This window comes from Vanessa tameamea, chromosome 12, assembly GCF_037043105.1.
Source record: "Vanessa tameamea isolate UH-Manoa-2023 chromosome 12, ilVanTame1 primary haplotype, whole genome shotgun sequence".
Classification (NCBI taxonomy): Eukaryota; Metazoa; Arthropoda; class Insecta; order Lepidoptera; family Nymphalidae; genus Vanessa; species Vanessa tameamea.
In genome coordinates this window covers 1,063,828-1,086,902 of record NC_087320.1, presented here as the reverse complement: position 1 = coordinate 1,086,902, position 23,075 = coordinate 1,063,828, and the positions used below count along the sequence as shown (strand labels likewise).

General features: G+C 32.8%; 1 protein-coding gene across 1 annotated transcript in view; it reads right to left on the bottom strand.

Annotated features, from left to right (window-relative positions):
- Positions 1-284: 284 nt before the first annotated feature.
- Positions 285-23,075, bottom strand: part of LOC113402401 (synaptic vesicle glycoprotein 2C-like) — a 41,789-nt gene continuing 18,998 nt past the window's right edge. Inside the window, exons 2-12 of the mRNA XM_026642640.2 lie at positions 21,886-21,939; positions 6,936-7,097; positions 6,258-6,402; positions 5,868-6,007; positions 4,621-4,868; positions 3,985-4,184; positions 3,455-3,581; positions 2,545-2,677; positions 1,846-2,005; positions 985-1,112; positions 285-408 (exon numbers count right to left, since the gene is read on the bottom strand). Coding sequence (XP_026498425.1) covers positions 350-408; positions 985-1,112; positions 1,846-2,005; positions 2,545-2,677; positions 3,455-3,581; positions 3,985-4,184; positions 4,621-4,868; positions 5,868-6,007; positions 6,258-6,402; positions 6,936-7,097; positions 21,886-21,939 — 1,556 coding nt within the window. The 3' untranslated portion in view covers positions 285-349. The remainder of the gene's footprint in view (positions 409-984; positions 1,113-1,845; positions 2,006-2,544; positions 2,678-3,454; positions 3,582-3,984; positions 4,185-4,620; positions 4,869-5,867; positions 6,008-6,257; positions 6,403-6,935; positions 7,098-21,885; positions 21,940-23,075) is intronic.

Here is a 23,075-nt window from a genome sequence, read left to right as displayed (position 1 = left end):
AACCATTGCAATTTATTTTCTATTATCTAAATAGTCTTCCAAACTGTGTACAAATGCACCTGTCTTATTACAGTTTTGAGTTAGCAACGGATCCGGTTGCCAAATAAAATAGTATCAAATCAAATTCTTTTTTTTCAATATAATCACTTTACACTTACTTATTGGTTAAAATTTAAACTACCCAAACTCGAGAAAACTACCGAAAGAAACTCAGCGGGTAAGTTAATGATTGGTATTCTATGGGTATAGTAAGGTATCGATTATTAAGTAAATAAAAAGAAAAATTAAACGTTGCTTATATAGCCTAGTTTATTTATCATTACAGAGATAAAATTATAACAGATAGACATTACTGCGGCCGCTCGGGTCGCGTGCTCTTCGGCAGGATGATGCAGAGTAGACCGCTCGCTGAAATTAAAAGTTGTTCTTTTAATGAGACCATTTCATTACTTAGTAAACTTTCATTTATATAAATTGCACTGAATTTTTTAAAAACTTATTGTAAATTAATGCTTCTATTGTAAATATAAATACGTATTTGCCAATTTGGATTAATTTTCTAATATATTCTAAATAGTTACAAAAACTCTATAAAAATATTTAGAGTTTTTGTAACATTCGTGTGGCCAATTGCGTCCAATTATAACGCGCTGCGATAGATTTGGTACAATATTATATTGATATTCTTAAAATAAAGTATTGTAAATAAGAAGAATTGTAAAGTATTAGGACTATTTTACATATTTGGAAAAAAAGCGTCTTGTAAAAAAACATTAATCCTGAAAATTGACACGGCGTGTTAGAGATACCCACTGATGTCCAACGCTCCGAACGAATCAGAATTGGTTGACAAATAGCTACTGTGAACCTATGCGTAATAGAGCATACATCCGATATTACTTGACCGATATACTCGCTAGTCGGTGCTGAGCCAAATGAAGAAGAGGGGCAGTAAGGGTTACATTTCATGACGGTTATACTCACTGATGAGCAGCGCGCCGAACATGTAGATGGGTACGATGCAATGCTGGTCGACGAGCGCACCGAACACCACGTTGCCGACGATGGCGCCCACTCGCCCGCACATTACTGTGACCGCCATTGCCGTCGCACTACAATGGAAATCATACTTATTAAGGAAATACTTACATAGACCGTTTAACTAACAAATATTGAATAATTTATTTTTGGAACGAACTTAATTTAGCGGCTTACAATCGTCACGTAAGGAATAAAGTGTTATGCTCTGGGCTTCTCTCTTAGGTTAGGTTAAGTCTCCCAGGTCTCTTTATGTTAAATATGGTTTTATATTACGTTATTTCAACCTATCTTTTTCTCTTTCATTTATAATCTTAGCTAGACTTATTTCGGTCTCAATTTAGTCGCACTCCTCATAGTAAAGCATTTAAATGAAATCTACTCAGGCCGCACTGATTATTACATGATTTTGTAATGGTGCTTCTTTAATAAAAGTTACTAAACGAAATCCAATACTTTGTGGCGGCAAATCTCTTAATTTTTTGTATTAGTAGTTTTTATCTCATATTATTATTTTTAGTTTTAATGATAGATTTTTTATTTTCTGTAAAAGAGATCTCTATGACTTCAATACATTTTTTTTAATAAAAGCACCATGATTATATTCATCACGATCGTTTTGATAACTAATAACATCACCAGTGGCAGAACTAGCTTTTAGTAATGGTGATCTTTTTGGAAGAGTTCCATGTTTAAACGTGGTAAGGAGTACATTAAGAATATATTTATTAGATGAACTGGCTTCACATCGTGTAAATCATATATCTCCGTATTAGATTTAGAATATGTAAGTGAATCGATACTTACGCAACTTTAGTAGGAAATATTTCACATATGACGCAGAACAACACTGCTTCTGTACAGCTGACGATTGCTTCAAATACGCATGATAGCAGCAGGTTCTGGAGTGACGAACGCACCAAGTTTAAGCCGAGGGCAGCTAGCCCAGAGCTGATCAACATGAAAACTGAAAGGAATACATGTGTTCACTTTTATATTTACATGAATTCATATAAATATTAGCTGTTACCTGCCTTCTGCTAGGTATTATATAAACAAAAGGGAAATGATTACCGGAATCCAAAACATTATAGCCTATAACCATGTAATGGAGGAACATCACTGACTTTTAATGTGCTTAATTCATGTGTATAATCCATTTTTTTTGTCATCAATCATGAGACTAGGAAATGGACCGCCCGATGGAAACTAGTCACTTGGACCATCGCCAATGCGCCAGCAAATTTGGGCCCTGAGATGTGATATGTATCTTCTGCCTATGGTTTCACTGACCCACTTACTCTCCAAACCGGAACACAAGTAAGCATGACTGCTTGGTGGTAGAATATATGATGAGTAGGTGGTACCTAACCAGATGGGAGATCCTTCATAACTCACTTCGTATCTTAATCGTAAATTGTTGATAACCTTCTCACATTCAAACGCAATTTACATGCGTGTTAAGAATGTAGCCTTAAATTGTAACTGACATTAGTTTAAACTCACCAAGCATAGGTTTCTTTCCTATCCAGTTGATGGTGAGACCGACCCATAAGGCCGTAGGTACACAGCTAAGCGCGACCACTAAAGTGTGAATATAAACTGTATCGTCTATTGTCTGAGGACATTCTTGTTTTCCCTGAAACGTAATATCGTATTAGAAAGCTACGTAGATCGCTACCTCATAACTGGACTGGATATTGGACGTAGCTTGTCGAACATAATATATGATATAAAATTGGGATTGTTTGATAAATCCAAACATGTTCGTATATACTTAGGACCCATACTTTTGGTATGTTACAATTAATATTTTATTTACAAGTTCTACTTGTCATAATTCTATCATGGGTCGGAATATACTATTCAGACTTGAGAAGAACCGCCGAATGAAACTCAGCGATGAATTGGCTTGGAGGCAATATAACGTTAATGTTTTGCATTTCTTATCATTCTTTTAATATGTTTAGTTTAGTTCATTTCAACGGCAGCACTCATTTCACATTTAATTCAATACTGTAACAAGACGATTCACATTTTTTTCTATGAGCCTACTTAAATAAATTTGGTTATATAATATAAAAATCTATGATTCGACTTTGAGCAGTGCCTTACAACACCGACTGACGAACATTTACCTGCAATGTAAATGTTGGTCATGCCTAATATTTATAGCATTCACCTGCAGTCAAGTCAGTTGTTATTGTAATGACAGGTTAATTTTGGTAATGTTCGATTCTTTTCTCTCTCTGATGTAATATTCAAAATTGTAACATTACAGTTTGCGCACTTTAATGCTTAGTTGTTCTCGCTCACTTATGTAAAGCTCGAATCTGCTCTGTTGCAAAACATGCGAGTCCCGGGAGGGACCCCCTCAAATTCGTTTCCAATATGAAAAAATTCAAATATCAGTTACCATTAATTCAGTTCTAGTAACATTAGCAGAAACTTCACAGACGCCGGCTGAGACGCCGGGGAAGAGTGACGAGAACTGACTGAACCTCTCGAACAGGTCTGGGAACCACATCATCAATGTGTAGTAACTGTAACACATATAACGAACGTTCAATTTTTATCACAGTTAGTTGTTAATACGTAGTTTTTAGTGTTGATTTTAATATTAGAAAATTTATATGTCATAGGATTATTAAATTGTTGCAATGATTCCCAAAAATTGCATGGACGATTGTAAAAACCACCCTGAGGTTTAAATTATCCGTTTCCTCGCAATCTTCTTAGGAGTTTTGAAATTATTAGAATATTCCGATTACCATATGACATATAGGGACATATTTGAAGATTTTACAAAGGATATGTTCAAAACATACGTTTGGGAGTAACAAATGTTAATAATGATGTGTCAGCTTGTTTACTTATTGAATGGAATTGGTTTTTCCTTCTTGTTATAACTATGATACATGTGTAGGATCTAAAACGATATCTTACCTAAACATTAGTCCAAAATCTACAAAACAGCAGAGCACCAAAAGTCCTATATAGGGTGGAGTGACCAGCATCTTCTTTCTGTTCCAGAAAGCATTCCACCTCTGATTCCAAGTGAGAGGAGACTTCGTCTCGTTGCCGTTGTTGTCAGCTGAAACTACTTCTTCTTCCTCACCATCACAGACGCTTATCATTGATTCTACCTGGTGGTTAATAAAATTAGTTTTGATAAAATGAAAAAAAGTTGGCCAGACTGGCAAATGGGCTGATGGTAAGTGGTCACAACCGCCCATTATAAATGGCGCTGTGAAAAATATTAACAATCCCATATACCATATATGCCCCATCAACCTCGGGAACTAAGATGTTTTGCTTTGTGTCTCCTGTAGACTGGCTCACTCATCCTTTAAATCGGAGCAGAAAAATACTAAGTATTGATGTATAGGGGTAGAGTATGGTACCCACCCAGACTGGCTTGTAAATTGTACAAAGCACTCGCACTAAGTAAATTTATTTAGTTAAATCCTATACAGGTATTTCCTATACAAACATATTTTTACATGATAGTATAAGAAATGTTCCTTGTAAGTGTTACGTAATTGTCTCAAGTAATTGATGATATTTTAATTGACCACTTACTGGAAAATCTTTTTCTGCTAGTCTCGTATTTACAACGAATATCCTCTGCAGCACCTGCAGCGCTTGTTCAGCTTTATTTACATAAAGTAAATATCTTGGACTCTCAGGGAAAGGCAGCAGTAGTAGTACAACCAGGAGGCTGGGAATTCCGCAGGCAGCAACGAATACCCGCCAAGATGTGTACTGGAAATCTGCGCCCTCAGCCGTGACATTGAAACGAGGGTCTTGAATAATTAGCCAGGCGATACCTATAAATAATGTGAACGTTGAATACACCAAATTGTGGACACACCAAACGGAGGTAACGGTGGCCATTGTTACTGGATTGTCGAAAGTGAGGCTGCAAAAATAGATTAGCTCGTCATAAGGCGTCATAAGGTTTTTGTGAACATTATTTTTGAGTATAGTATCTTTGTTCAGTATATTTCCAAATGTAAAGAGAAATATTAAAAATAAGTAGAAGATAATAAATATCAATGTATGTTTGTTGGTTCTAAGGTTGAATACTTTTGTTTCTTTATCACAAAACAAATCGGTACATGTTAAAAAATGACCATGAAACAACATTTTGATTACTTTATTTTAAACAGTCTTTTTGACGTAGCTAAGCTTGTTTTGGCCATAATTCATCTTATTATTACGTGCGATTTAAAAAGAACAAGTTGCAGACAGCGAATATAACATTTTTAAAATATAACTAAGGTTCTTATTAAAGATGAAAGCTTATTCAGATTAACAATGGTTTATTTATATATTTTTGAATGATCAATGAACTTTGTCTTTTGATTCTAGTATCGAGTCTAACATTTTGTTTTTAAAGTAAACTTTTGCTATTTTTCTTATCTTTAAGTGCCACTTCATGTTGATTCCACAATGCTTTTCTTTTTTCTATATCGATAATCATATTTTTATCAGTCATCGACGTGACATCGATAGACATACTTCATGATGATGGGAAGTGAAGTCTTCCCATTACGATTTTTATTAAATAGATTACTTTCAATCAATTTGTGATTAAAAATAACTTACACATTGGATTTCTTCTATCTCTTTTATAATTTTATACATTCTAGTTTCAGATTTATATTTTCATACTTCGAGATATTCAATTGTTCATGATTCGAAAACTTTATAAAATTACAGCTAAATTAATGACGTCATAATTTCTTTTAAGTTATTGATGGTTATTATTTGTTTCAACAAATATATATATATATTTTAATAAGATTAATATAAAAAATAACTACCTGGTAATAAAATGGTGCCAAAGGTCCAGAAAACCTCGAGCCTGCACAGCATTACATCTCGATGCCGTAACGAGAGAAAATCTCCGAAGTACGGAAATATAAGACCAGTGGCTCCAATTATACCGAAGCCGGAGAAGAATCTGCAACATCACAACATCTAAAACCAATGGTTATGTTGACATCAAGGAGGAATAATAATTAGTTACCTATTAAATGTTGTAATTTAATTTCCTGTCACAAATTTATTCTTACGAAAAAATTACATGTCGAATATATTATTTATATATTGTTCAATAAACTTTACGATGTTGTATTCGTTGGGTTATGTCAAAAATATTGTCGATAATCTGTATTCTATTTTTAATTTAAAACAAACTTATTTCAACGTACCTGCAAGCCAAGAATGCAGGGAAGGACTGCACCAGACTTGATAGAAAAGCCGCAAGAGCGTCCAGTAAAAGCGCACCAATGATGGCCTTTCTGCGCCCACGAGCGTCCGCCAGGTTGCCCCAGAAATATGATCCGACGCACATACCTGAAAATAGCAAATGATAAGACATTATTTATTGTTACTTGTACAGTGACAATCTAACATCTCCCGTAGCAGGGAAAAGATACGTTTCACTGTGTGTTTGGTAGAAGAGTGTTGTGTTGCGGTTTGAAAGGTAAGTGAGCCAGTGTAACTACAGACACAAGGAACATAACATATTAGTTCCCAAGGTTGGCGGTGAAATGTCGATGTAAGGAATGGTTAATTTTTCAACAGCGCCAATGTTTATTCGTTATGGTGTGACCTTTGGCATGGTGTGATCCTTTATCGTCAGACAAAAAATTGGAAAGTATTGAAAAATTCAATTGTTCTAGTTCGCATTTGACTAATAGATAAAATGAAACAATACTTCCGCAGATATTTTGCCAAGTTTAAATAAATATGAGTTTTGAAATTTTCAATCCAAATCAGAATCCTTAATTCGTCAATACCTACTAAAAATCGTCATTTATTACAACGTCTTATTTAAAATTATACATAGAAGAATTACTCTATTATACATAGAACTCTTTCCTGACCTATAAGTGGTGTGGCTGTTAGTCTCCCCTTGTCGCTGGAGGAAAGGTTGAAGTCACATTCTGCAGCAGGTAACACGAAACTTAGGGTGGTCGTACTGAGAGCGCAGACCGCGTAAACAGCCCCGCATGACATAAGAAGCAGCCATTGGAAGCAACCATAACCTGAAAAATTAAATCATCCAAATTTTAGTCATGAACATACAAAACAAACCTTTTTTATATATCAGGCACTATTGAAATCCTAATGAATATTATAAATGCGAAAGTGAGTTTGTTTATTTCGACAAGGACAAAGGGTACTTAACACCTACAGCCCCTCGACCCTCCCACGAGGGCGGAATCAAGTTTCTAATATAATTGTATTCTTATAGCAATTGCACAGCCATTGCAATTAGCAAGAAATAACCATATGATTAAAAAGTACATGTACATGCCAAAAAATAACATAATGATACTTGATTCTATAATGTCATCCTATAAGATTATATCAAATATAAGAACGGAAGAAAAGGAGGTCATTGTTAGACCCGCAAATTAAATTGAATATTAATATTAATGATATTGATATATCCTTAATGAAAATCAAATCACTGACTTCAATTATTTATCTGCAACCACGAAATTATGAAACATACATAAATTAATTATAGAAGGGAAATATTGACTCATGAAATAATCCGAAAACGCTGGGTCGCTGTTTCTATCAAATTATATAGCTGTAAATATAAAAGGATGCTGAATCTGAAACCCGGTTCCATAAATCGAGTCGAACCAATAGAACTTTAAAGGTTCTTCTAAGGTTTTACTTGGTGGTAAGGCTATTATCAGATATTCTACCGCCCAACAACAGCTGAGTACTGTTGTATTGTTGTGTTCCGGTTTTAAGGATGAGTGAGCCAGTGTAACTGCAGATACAAAGGACGTAACATTATAGTTCCTAAGGTTGGTGGCGCATTGGCGATGTAAGGAATGGTTAATATCTCTTACAATGCCATTCTCTATGGGTGGTGGTGACCACTTACCATCAGGTGGCCCATATACTCGTCCGCCAACCTGTACCATAAAAAAACTAAGAAATTTGTGTTTATATTTACTGCCTTGGGAGGAACGTAAATTTGTTCCCGCAGATATCCATCCTATCAGATATGAGTTGGGGACTAAAGAGGGCATAACCCCTGTTTGCACATATTTGTGCACGATCATATCTCCTGCGCAGTTGGCTCTCTGATGTGAATGACCACCGCGACCAAAATCGGTCAGGAGAATGTCATCCTCATCTAGTTCTATGTTATTTGTATTTCCAAGGCTATTGATATTTCAGTAATCACTTTATTTCTTTTATTACCCCGAAGGTAATCGATGGTTACTTTAAAGTGCACTCGGGTCTATTGAGCTTCGTTAACGCAAGTGATCAAGATTGTTTCAATGACTATAAATAAAAATATTAAAAAATGATCGTCTGTGTGGCGTATTTTTTTGTGAGTTTTGAATTATTGCTTTTGTGGATCGAAGTTTGAATTAAAGATTGAAATTAATTCTCAATCGTGATGGATATTAAAAACTGAAACTGTATAAATGTAAAAACAATATCACCTTGAATATTGCCTTTGTATATTTGAAAGAGACTAAGTGACAGCAGTTTTGTATATCGATTAAAACATTTTCAAAATTACAAATTCTACCAAGCATACTGGGACTGTCCAATGTTACTTTCTATTCGTAGAATTCTCGATTTGTTACCAAGAATATCTAACTAAGGTGTATGGTATTTCCCTTATAAATACGAACGTTTGTAAGTAACCGCATCTCGTTAAATTTGCGAAGACTTCTCGAACGTATAAAGAACCGTTGACGCAAACTCAACAGGTCTCTTACTTGTTGCGTTTCGTCCTTTCGGAGAAATTAAAATATTGCTACATCAGCTCATATTATTATTTATAGTTTCACTTACTCGTATAAGTATGTTTTTATACATTGCATTATAGGAAAAAGGATACTAACAGATTCGGTACCAATTTATTTCTACAGTGCGTTATTTTTAAAAATATCGATTTTGATTTTGATATTATAACTTAACTCATGTTGTTTTAAATTAGTCTGAGGGTTCGCAAATGAAACTTGGATATAACGCTCTTGTATATAAAAGATGAACTGCTAAACTTCTTGCTGATACTTCTCTATTATGACTTACTTTTATTTATTTTTTTTACATAAGAATTATTATCAATTCCTTAAATATATACAAATATGAATAAAAATAAAAAATGGGTTTAACCTTGAATCAAATCTCAAAAGTTAGTTATATCCTGTCTGGACGGGTATCAACCATTTCGACCGACTAGACTTGTACCTACATGAAGTATATAATTATTTTTTACACTATTGCGTTTTCAAGGATTTTAGAAAGGTTTACCCGTGTGTAAAGTCCGTGGATGTATTCGCGGATACAGCAGTTCGTGGAATATATATTCCACATTTAACACACGAGCAACTAAACACGTATTTAATTAGAATATTTTCCGAATGAACGCACGAAAACTTGTCTCAATAATTAAACATCATACTGTAATAGCGAGGTCAGTCGCAACCCCTACATTAAAATACTATATAGGCTGTTTCAAATATATATTTAGAAAATCATAAATAATTATTTTAATTTTAAAATGTGTTCGACGTTACTAGAAAAGTGCAGAAAGCCATCAACATCATCATCACTAGACAATCACAGTGTTTTCTTAGACTTAGGCCTCTCCCAAAGTGCGCCAAAGTTCTCCGCTTTCCGCATATATTTGGGTTCCGCCGCCTTCAGGTCGTAGGTCCGACTGGTTGGACGCAGCCTATGCTACATCTGGCGATCCACGGTCTTCACTCTAGTTCACGTTTTCACTCCAATCCAGAAAGCCGAGTGAAGATGTTCAAAATCAAAATATACTTTTGAATCATAGACATGCACTTTTGATTCATTATTTTACAGAATTGCATTAAATAAATATTATATAATACTGTGAATAACCCACAAGAAACTAAGCAGTTACCTTTGTCCAATATTTTATTAACAAATTTAAATACAATATTTCTGATACCTTGCGGAGCTTTGCTTGGGAGGATTTATTGACTTTGCAACAAAATTTTGACGCCCCAGACTACTACTCGACCTCGACAATAGGGAATTTGCCCATGAATGTGACAAGGTATCAATGTTATTAGTAATCTAATTACTAATACGAATGCTCGTTATTGCGTACCAGATAGTATACTAAAATTTATTGTAACGTCATTGAATTATTTAGTGATAGATCTGGAAGGCCGACGAGCAGATATTGATAAAACCTCCTTGCATTGTGAGAATTTTTTTTTCAGCGCCTCACATTGTCAATGCCTTATAGTGTTTTTCCTTGAACCTGTTAATTACATCGTCTCCCTTACCCTTTTAACAAAACAATTGATGTTTTGCAATACAATAGCTTATGAGTGGGTGTTACAGACGGGCGTGCACAACAGCTTTATCCCCAGTATAGATAGACAGTGTCATTGAATATGACATGTATTAGCTTGTAATTAATAGAAGTAAATATCCCTTTGTTAGCATCAAAGTGTACATAACAAAAGAACTATCTAAGGCGGATAGTGTTCACAAACACACTATCAAGTTACATAAAACAATAGTCTCTTAAAGGCTATAAACAATGTTTAAAGGTCAAATCTCATGCATGTTTAGTCACCCTGTATAATTCACATATGTATATCCTACTCAACACATGTATACGTACGCGTGTGCGACCCTCAGGCGCCTCGAATTAATTGGATCTGTTTCGTCACCAAATCTCATTAGTGCTTACTGCTTAGCTATAAACCATGCCTTAAACGTGCCTGGATTACCCGGATAATGTTTCAAGTAAACAATGAGTTTATTTTTTCTATTTCGATGCGCAGATTATTTCCTATGTAATATTAAATCCGGTATTTGAATTAAATTAAATACGTACTGAAGATTGTATAGCTTAAAGCCGGACTAACATCGCTGAATTTTCATGTGCTTAAGTTGGATTTTTAAAAATGGCGAAGTCGGTTGTTTTATTTAACCTGTTATAATTAAGCTGTGTGTGACGGATGACTTTCCGCAATATTTTTAGTCGACCTGTGTGGAGTAATGTTTTGAAATAATCTCCATAACACCTCCTCGTGACCTTTGCCTCGTAGGGAATAGAACACTTAATATTTTCATTGATTCTAATTTATGACGTCATATAAGTTGATTAATTCCCTTAGAAACCATTCTCCCAAATCATTAATATATTTAAACAAAAATAATAAGTTCAAACCAAGCGTTTCTGAGAAACTAAAATTTGCCACACGTTTGGTGATGGTGACAACACTAAAAATACTAGTTTTTATTTAACAATTAATTATGAACGATGCCTTTTCCAAATATACTAATTCCACAAAGTACGACAACTGTATGTCTTGGTTATAGTTTTTGATATTCATTATATAACATGGAGCTCAATTGGGACGTGATTCGGAATTGTTTTTTCCACTCTATATTTAGAGCGATGTGCTTTTTGTCAGCTGTTGCTTTATTTACAAACAGGCGAGCGATTCTCAATACGTATGATAATGTTTGGTCCAATGGTTAAACTAAAAGATTTACATTGATTATTTTGGACATCTTAACTTTGACGTTTCATAAATTCAAGTCATTTGTAAAAAATACATTGGTAATGAAGGAATATTATTCGATACAAGATTATATAGATGATAAAAAAGCGTGGAGTTAATGCTTGTTGACTTCCAGGCAGGATATATAACATACATATATACTTGTATTTAACTAACATGACTGTAGTTTTAGATGTTGAAAAAGAGTAACTACTGAGTTTCTTGCCGGTTTTTCTCGGTAGAATCTACATTCCGAATCTGTGGTAGCTTTACTTAATATAGTTTGTTAAATGACGATTCAAAAGTGCTTGTAAAAGCTTACTTGGATAAAGTATATTTTGTTTTTTTTATTTTGATAAATCTTCAGTTTCTCGAATTAGAATTGTTCGACACTACATATGTGTTTTGATCAATAAAACGTTTGATAGTGGCTGAATAATTATTCCTGAGATTTAACAAGATAGCAAGACCAAAGCACTTAGCTCAGTCATAAATGTATTTTAGGTCTTTGTTACGGACAGTAGTTGTTGCAACAATACAGTCGATATACAACGATATAAAGGCAATCACAAGTCGCGATACGATTTATAAAATTAAACAATAAGAAAGGGCAAAGCGTACTGCCTTGAGGAACGCCCGAGTTAAGGGCCAACCAATTTGACATAAAAATTAAATCAACTACACCAAATAGTTAATAAATTATCATTTGTACTATAAGCTCTGAAAGAAAATATCCAAAAGCAAAGTTAATACAAACTTATAATATATAAAGATAAATCTTTATTATTTTTTAAAATACATAGTAAGATATAGTGCACAAATGTGCCCACAAACACAGATGCACTCTTTCCTTTCCTCTTCCTCACCAATCTGACACGACCAGAATGATTTAAGTTCTCATAATTTATATACTAGACAAACGAGGCGGGTAAAACAAAAAACAAAAATACATACAAGGTGTGTTTGACAACTTATATTATGTCTATACGCTTCGCTTCTCCCTTAAACCAAACTTTGAACCTCAGCCAAGTCTGGGCGTCATAAGCGACCTAGCGCGTGCCGCACGGTCCTCTGATCGTGGCTACAAACGATACGCGACACAAGGTGATGCGTATTTATAAACAAATTCACGGGTGACAATGCCCTGACTTTGTCCGATTTTACTTGACCCAGTTCGTTTAACCAGTCTGGAACAATCTACACGGATTGTCGACTGAAGATAACATATTCTTGACAACTATTCAGTTGTACAAAACTTTTCATAACCGACCAAATTGTCGTTCATATTTTATGTAATATTAAATTTTCTTACACAAGTCTTTTGTAATCAACATACCGAGGAAATTAGGGGGATGGCCACCTGTTGGAAAATGGCGTATTCAGATATCGCTGAAGTTATTTTACAGTAGTAATTCGAGGCTCTATAAACGCTGATAGTAAGGATTTTATGCTGAATTATATTTATATTATATAACATTTTAATTTAACATGGTTATTTTTATTACTAAAAGTATTTGAAACGGGATATTTACCATGTTTTTTATTTTTATTAGACTTAAAGTCTCGTGAACAAGACATTCGTAGATAATGTCGAAATATCGAGCTCCACCAAATAAAAATAAAAAACATGGTAAATATCCCGTTTCAAATACTTATAGTTATATTTATATTAATGTATTCTTGATTTATTTAACGTTATATACGTAACGTTTCTTCGGAATATATTGTAACGATATTATCATAACGATTGAAAAGTGCTTGCTTTTTACAATGTCAATATTAGTGATCCCATACGACTAAATAATGAAGATAAATTCATACGAAATACAATAGTAGAGACGAAAACAAAAATAATATTGCAAGCGAACGCTTAATACGTTGCGCAATACGTGTTCATTAATTAATGTTTACTTTTAATCACGTTAAATATCACAGGCAATAAAATAATTGGTAGAAATATTAAAACAACAAAGAAACGTTATTTTTGTAAATTTACAAGTACATGCATTTATACAAGACCAGTTACCGCATGCTGCTTAGCTCACGTTTTATATTTCAGTGGTTTGGCGTCAGCTATTGGGACTTAAAAAGGTTTCTGGAAAGCATAACAAACACACAGACGGAGCTACTTTCACATTTATAATATTAGTATGGATGGTATGGTAATTTATCTGTTAGACGACCTCCGTGGTCGAGTAGTGTGTACACCGGTTTTCATGGGTACGCTACTCTGAGGTCCCGGGTTCGATTCCCGGCCGAGTCGATGTAGAAAAAGTTCATTAATTTTCTATGTTGTTTTGGATCTGGGTGTTTGTGGTACCGTCGTTACATCTGATTTTCCATAACACAACTGCTTTAGCTACTTACATTGGGATCAGAGTAATATATGTGATGTTGTCCAATATTTATTTATTTATTATTATTTAGATACATTTTACAGTACGACTGATCTTTTTGCGTAAAGCCAAAAAGTAAAAGTAAAAAAAAACAGAAATTGATATTTCATGAACAAAATTCAAAATGAGGGCTATGTCAATATACATTCATATTTTATAACACGTCTGTGTGTAAGTTATAAATTGTAGAAATCTTATGACATGGTTTAGACACGTCCGCTTTTTGCTGATGGGAGACGAAGTTTAAAAAAAATAAATCAAACTTAACCTTTTTTTTTTAATTATTGGAAACCAGGTATCTGAGTCTCACAATAATAATGATTACTTTATAATATGAATACTTCTAAGTTAATTTTATAAGCTTATTTATATATCTTCATTTCATCAAGACTATGACTATACTTTTACTTATATACTACAAAACTTGGCCAGTACAAAGGCATCTTGGCAAAAAAGACGAACATATTTATAAAAAACATTTAATTATGTATTTCTCACGAAAAAGGAATTTTTCTTGTCGAATGTATTCTAATAGTCTAAATGTGTACTTAATGTATGTACTGAGGATTTAGAGTCACAGGAAGAGTATTTTTCTTTAATAAAAATCGTATGTTCACACAGGTTTTTGCGTGCCTTTGATCAGACATTTTATGGAGGTCCGTAACTCTAACTGAAGCCATCAGGTATTCGAAATAAAAATCTATCCGAAACCGTAGACGGATACGTTTTTCGCAATAATTTCGTATCCGTAACCGTATCTGAAACCGGTACAATATATTAAGTTTCTAATTCAAAAATAATTACCTACTCTGTGTCGTAGATTAAGTTGCGGGCGTTTAAATGTTTCTCAGCTGTGCACATAATATTTTTAGATAAAGTTTTAATTAATAATCGTTACGAGAAGAGTTTGAAACTGGATCATATGATGTTTATTTGATACGAATCATTAACACGTTTTATGGTCCATCTTACTTTACGAGCGATGGAGAATTCTATGACGTCATAGAAATATACCTTGAAATCCAGAATCCAAGATGTGGTTAGATATCTATGTTTTATGTCGTAAATAATTATTAGGATATATTTCATATTATGTTACCGGAAAACCATTTTATATCATATATATATATATTTCTCTTCTCCAAATATAATAAAAACATTTAGTAGAAATATAAAATTAATTAATATTCACACAAAGCACCCTTTGAATTTATTATTACTAAGATTTTATTCCTAAGCGGATAGCTTTACAAGATTTTATTTGTTTACATTGCAAAATTAAGTATCAAGGAAATTTCGACTTATTTTTTAAGGATATATTTTTTAATATTGTTTAAGGATTTTTTACGTTGAGTATACGCGTAAATCGCTTTGGATCCTCCTTTCGCCCGATATGTTTTATCGCATGACGAAACGTTGTCCTGAACGGACCTCTCAAATTTTCATCCACACTTTCACCGTGGGCGTGAGGTTTCAGCGAGGGACATTTATCAATAACTCCCAAATGGAATGAAAAGACAATAACATATAAATGTACATACCTCTTAAGCACTTTATACTACGTTTTGATCTCTGATAATGTCATTAATAAAATATTTTGTTTCACTTTTAAATCTTTATGAGAAGTTGTGTTATAAGAGATTAAGCAAAAACACAAAATTGCATTTTATTATCAACTCAAAACCTAAAAACATGTGTTTGTAAACATTAAAAAGATAAGAATTTAAGACAAACTCCGAAACAAAGAGTCGTGAAGTTTCGTCTGTTTTGAATGCAAGAGTATGTGGGTGTTAATTTTCTTAAAAATAAAGAGAGTTCAATGACCGCCGCCCACTCAGAAAATTCTGGTGACAATAAGAGCATCATTGCCTAGTAAAATTGTAATAAAAATTCTAATTCGTTACAATATTTTGCCTACGACTACATTCGGCGCCGTAGTCTTTCATTCTTAAGATATTCTGTTATCCCTGATATATATAAATGTATGTTGGTATCTGTTTGTGACAAATATACTTTGACGCCGTTTTACTGATTAAAAATAAAGTAGTATATTTTCAAGGAGAAGGCTTCATACTATGCTCGTTGCTAGATGGCGCTGCAAAGCGGAAATATCTATTATAAACAATATATACACAGACAGAACAACGTCTACCAAGTTTTACAAGTCCGTATACCATAAAGAACTCGTAACGTTTTGATATCGATGGCCAAATATTTTAAAAAAATTTTTACTGAACAAAGAATACACTTTCAGATCTGAAACTAACAATTAATATTATATGCCTTTCATTAACAAAATATGTGAGAATTACATTGATCGGTGGTAAAATAAATCGGGTATATAAGTGTTAAATACTCGTAAAATATACGATACTTAAAAACTGTCTACTTAAAATTTGAACGTGTGAAATTAAAAAATAAAAACAAAATTTATTAGACATGATAAAAGTATGAAGATTCTGAAGTTTAACTGCGGATTCTTAAAAATAATAAAAAGATAACGCACGATTAAGAATAAATAATATCTAAAATATTTTTATTGGTGACACGAAATTGTGAAAATAAGGTCGAAATAACAATTTCACCTCGAAATATTCACTCATCGTGCGGCGAAAACAAATTATTTTGTACATAACGTCTATTTTCGTTTTGAACGTCGTCAGACGGCACTGGACAACGTCTCCCGTTTTTATTACCATCCATTGTGTTCGTAATAAAACTCGTAACATGAAATATAATGAGAACTTGTTTTTGAAAATTTTACGTTCCGTATGTTTTCACGTCAACATTACGAAATACTAGGTTTTGCAAGTTGCAGGTTGATTTTCATCTGACTAATTTCAGGGACAACATTATTACGGAAAATATATAACTGCGCAGAAGTAGGGATTTAGGCAAGCCTGAGTAGGTAAAATTCAATAATCAGATATTCTAACGCCGAGTAGCAATACCTAGCGTTGTTATGGTCCGGATGGAAGGGTAAGTGAGCCTGTGTACAAACTACAAGCACAAGGGACTTAACATGTTAGTTCTCAAGGCCAGCGCATTAGCGATGTAAGAAATGGTTAAACTTCCCAACGGCGGTAATGTCTATGGATGGAGGTGACCACTTACCATCAGTAGGCCTAAAAAATATAAAAAGTCAAGAAAAAATAACTTATATTAAGTCTTGGTATTAAGTCCATATAAAACATTTGCTAAATTTTATGCCAGCTCATTCGAAATGCTATGAACATTACAAAACAAATATTTACATAAATGTGGGAGTTTTAATGGGGTGTTCAGACGATGGGGTATCGAACGATTAAGGTTTTCCCATCGCATGGTGAGACGCTACTATTCAGGACGGCGACATCGTGCATACAGTCTGGCATTTCAAATTATTGCACCTGCACTGTATATCAATAAAATTTAAAGAAAAACCCACGAGTTAAAAACTGATAAATGTCTTTATAAGATGGATATAAATTTTGTTGTACAGTAATTTGATCAAAGAAAATCCACGAAACCGTTAAGTTAAAACGCGTTTCAGAATCTTGTTTTGTAAACTTTAATGTCGGTTGTGTTAATATCGCGACTCTTTTTCCGTGGTGGAAATCAAATCAATCCGCTGATCTTAGATCATTGTTTTAAATATTGATGCGTGGGTTCGATTTATAAGTGGGATCATGAATTGTTGTAATAATCCACCCCTTGGGCTTGCACAAAACTCTAATGTACATTGTTATAGTTGAGGGCACGGTACAATATATTTGAATATATTAAATGATGGTCACAGTTCACCAAATCTTGACAGGGTTTTAATAACATAAGACTCTTCGTTACATAAAAAACCTTTCAGGATGTATAATGTAGTAAATAAACCAGTTACACTTTCAACATTTATCGACAAAGCAATTGAAAATATAGCGTATAGATTTGATTTACTTCTAGATAAAATGGGTTTCAATAAAACCCAATATCAAGACTTATGTTTATACGATTCATTTCTCTATTGAAGGCACCTTGAATTTATAAAGAAACTTAAACGTGACGATCATGGACTGATAAACTAGATGATGCATTTATTTAATGTCCAAATTAATTAATTTCATTAAAGAAAAATAACAACTATTGAGTTATCGTCGGTTCTGCTTTGTAGAATCTATATTTCAATTTAACGATAGCTTTAATAAAGTCCTATAACACTTGAACAAAGTATGTTTATGTTACGTTTTAGTCGGTTACAATCTAAATACATTTTACTAAGTTTATTTTCGCGTCTTCGCCCTTAATAACGATAACGTGTGCCCTTGTGCCGGTAATCTCGTCTCTTCCTAGTTTAGGGAACGGTAAGTCAATGCTATTAAACGGCTTTTAGCTAACGAAGGGCGGGGCTGTGACGTCACAAGGTTGGGCGCCAAGGGCACGTATTGCACTTACGTTACGTTTTACAGAAAAAACGTATAAAATTATCAACAACGTTACATTTTTTTACGACAATAGACTACATTTTTGTAAATGATTTTAAAATGAAAAATTAGCACATTTAAAAAAGAACAAGGTTGTTTTTAATCACTTCTATAAATTATGTTCACATAGAAGTTATTACATTCAACTTCAGACAAAAATCATAATTTTCTCAAACTATCAGTCTCGCCAGACGTAAAAAATAAGTTTTTTATTATTTTAACGTGGTCCTTCAAAAGAAACAATTAAATTCTTAGTGCGATATACTGTCGCTCTTTGATCGCTGTGACATGTTGTTTTGGCGGGTAAATTATTTTTAGTTGACGCGGCGGCCATCTTGTGTGACGTTCATGAATTCGTATTTCGCAAAGATTAAGATGAACGAAGCAAAACGATTCCAAATTTAAATTAAAAATAACCATCATGGTTATTTCCTAACAGAATATTATTAAAAATAATTACTCTTTAAACAAAAGATTTATATTTTAGTTCTTTGCCGTTACAACCTCAAACTTAATCATTATTCATAAACTATTAATCGATCTAGATATAGAAATAAAGCAACTGTATAAAAATAAAAATATTGATTAATTTATAAATTTCTACAAATTTTAATAAAATATGTTATTTCAATATTTTTCTAATTCATTTTTAATATCAGATATGAATTTCGGCAGAGAAATTATTGATCAAATTCAAAAAATAACTTGCTTGCTAGTACATTGAGCCTAGAATTTATTCTTAGTTAGTTAAAATTAATTAGCCTGTAAGCTAATTAACATTGCGTTATTTAATAATAACGTACGTCTGTGTTTCGCTTAAATACTCATTGCTAATTTCGTTTTCAAGCGAACACAATATAACGACTAGAAGTAATATTTTAAACGATCAAAACAATCGTAGCGGAAAATAACTCTAACTGTCAATGTCAAACATATATTTCGTACGTTGTTTTACGAGGAAGAAGTTAATTCCTAGGTCAAATTGACTATAACTTTGATACTCGGCTTTTACGAAGACCGTTAAACAAGAAAGTAGCTTGGTTGTTGTAATGTTTCTAATAATTGTTCGTAGATTTAAACTGTTGTTACAGAGCAATTTTATATGTTATTTTTGTACAGAATCCAATTACTTTTATGTTAAAATATTAGATGTGTAACATTTTTTCGTGTGCACTTTCAAGCAATTTGTAGAGTGATTTTGTGAAAAGGGACGGAAGTGTGTAACATGAAGGCAGAGAAATGTTTTTTTATTTTATTATTTTAATTAAAAAATTTACAAATGACCGAATCTTCTGAAACAAAATTCACTCGAACGTTACATAAAGTTCGACCTTAAAATTTTACACTAATCATCTCAAAATTATTCAATTCACAAAGTCGTGTTGTGTTACTTATATATATATATCTGTAAATAATATATGTGAGACAGAACTTAGTCTTTAAATGTATTTTTTTTTGCACAGATAAACCATTAATGAGCCTCAAAAACTGTTGGTAACTTATTAGTACTGGCATTTTCAGGTAGCTTGGTGGTTTCAAATAAAAAAAAATCCGAGGAAATATAATTCTTTTTTTTAATTATATAATTTATTAAAGGAGTACTAAATCATAATTACAATTTGCATAGTAATAAAACATAAATTTATATATATACAATAGGGAAGATGACTTTGTTTCCTGTATTTTATTCAATTTAGTTAGATTAATATTATTAATATTGTCTATGAATGGTCTAATAACATTACACGTATACTAGTCACCATTTCTAAACCTGAATTTGCCCATCTCTATTTAACTTCTGGTCGTTACAACGAAGGACAGCCCCTCCCTTCAGCGGCGGGCTTTGATAAATTACTATAAATAGCGTCTATTTTCATTAACGGTTGACTTTGTTTAATTGGCTATTACGTGTAAATATTAAATTGATTTTAATGTTATAGTATACGTGCAGATAATATCAAACTTTTACGTGTACGAAGTTTACAGTTCAGAGTTGATGAAAGTAATACGAGTTTCGATGGAATAACCCATACATGCGCGTTACGTCAAACGTTATCGTTATAACGAATAGGCAAGTTCGCCGAAATATCATAATATCATAAATATAAAAATTAACAAATCTGCTGAATAGTGTTATCACAGAAACTTTCATGCTGTCCTTTTATTCCGACGAAAATGACTAGATATGATGTTCTTATGCAAACTTCTTAATAACTAGATCGATTCTTCTAACTTGATATCTAAGGCTGGTTCGTTTTTTGCCCAGAGGATCGGAATTGCGATTCAACGGGGAAATACTGCTAGCATTCTTGCCACCATTCCACGCGGTCAGGATTGTAAAGTAACTATTTTTAATTCATATTTCTATATATTTCAGAACTTATATCATTCTTATGTTAATAAATTTACATTATAATAATAAATTCTAAGGTCAACATTAATATTCTTTTCAGAATGCCAAGAAATCGTAATCTATTTAAAATAACTATATACATACACTTTATATATTTAAAATAATAAATAAAATGCCATCGAACAGACTAGCACGATCTTACTTAACGATGAATTGTTAAAAAACAAGGATTTAATTATCACTCACGTTCAAATAAGTATATTTTGGACTTTATCCGTCAAAATTTTAGTGTTGATTAATTACTAATCATCCAAATGAATATAATATTTATTATAAAAAAAATACCTAGATTTAAACTTTATATTTTGATCTTAAATAAGAAATGTTCTGAATAAATCAATAGGCAAAGTCTATTAAGATACCACTCTTAAAGACAGTTTTTTTACTAATATTCCATTTTTTTAATAATGTAAGTATGAAACTAATGACATGCACCATCATATTGTTTTTTATGTCAAGAAAGGCGGACTGGCAAATGGACCACCTGATCACTACCACCCACTGTCACCACCACCCATAGACATCAGCATTATTAAGCTTAAGCTGGCTTTAAAACGGTCGTGTCAGTATTATTTATATATATTTATATTATTCTAAGTTTGAACAGTTCATTTAAAATCAGCTTACTAGAAGACGTCTTTAATACAGGTAAATATTGTATATTTTTGATATAATTATCACACGTTTATTCATTTGTTTGATAAAATAGTGGAACTACTGTCTTAATGGTTATTCTTTGTACAATATATACACCGAGCCGGTAGCTCTAAATTAAAATTAACCTTGTATAATAACGATTCAAATACATTTATAAAATAAGAGACCATATGAAGCATATTTTGATATTGATTTGAGACCCTTAAAACATATAAATTTATCAACATTTGAACTTGGAAAAATCAGTCCCATTTTCACTATTTTAACAACATAAGAATAGATCCATTACAAAAAATCTATAACATATTATATATATATATATAACCCATAAAATCGCTTGAATAAAAGTAAAAAGGTACAAAGGTCGTACTCACCGGCGTGATGCAGCGCCGTCTCAAAGGGCGCTCGCTGCAGGCGCTCTTTCCTCTCTGCCAATAACACACAAATAGATTAGATACGTGCCGAAACTTGCCAAGTTTGTTCAGAATATTGTTTACATACGATTAATTGAACTGCCAGTCATTTGATAATAATTCGATCTATATTTATGGTTCCAATTTAAAAGACAATCCCTTTAGGATAGGTAACTAATAGCCTTAGTTAAACCTCAGCAATACCAAGAAAAATATTGGTATTGAAACATTGAAAAGGTCTTGAAAGGAATTCCTAAGCTTATTTGCTTATCTGGGAATGATGTATAGATGTTATCGGTAACTTGTTATTGCAGATCTAGTGTTAGGATATTTAAGCTAGAATATTATAATGGCAAGTTGTCAGGAGTCCCATTTCGTTTAAGGTAAGGTAAGGTAAAGGCAGCTTTGTAAAAAAAAAAGGAATGTTTAAAGAAATAGAAAGATGAAATATGTCTAAAAGTTTTAAATTAATTAATCTGTTTGATATACTATTATTTGTAAAAAGAAATTTCTGAATATAATAAATATTCGTATATTTCGTAAGGATATCTAAATTGAACTGCAACTGATTGTAACTAATGCTGAAGTGAGTTCAAGAATCACCAAAGATTATCTTCGCTTTGTTAAGAATTCGTATTCCGAAAACCACATCAATAAATTAACTAGTGTTCGCCTACGGCTTTGCTCACATTGTAGAGGTTAGTCGTTAGATATCAAGCATATAAAGTAGCCTATACCCATTGTCCGTCCTTGGAATTCAAAATTGTCTCATACCAAATTTAATCCAATTCGGTTCAGTATGAGCAGACAGACATAACAGACAGACATAACAAAATTCCTTTGAATTCAATTTTGTATACAGTATACCTAATAGCTGACTCGTTTCCCATCGGCTTCAATCGCGTGTAAAGGGATTACCCCTTAAAAAGTGCAACATTCCAAGATCATCAGTTTCGTAGATAAAGCGTAACAGACAAACAACCGACTTTCACATTTATAATACTAGTAAGGACATCTTATTTGCGTGTTTCAGTGTAACTAAATCAACAAACAATTTCAGCTAAAACCTCGGCTGCAAAAGTTATTCGTTTGTGTTAAAAAATGAGGAAAAAAACAAGATAGGTAAACGCTCGCTAATTTCTTCGAACGCA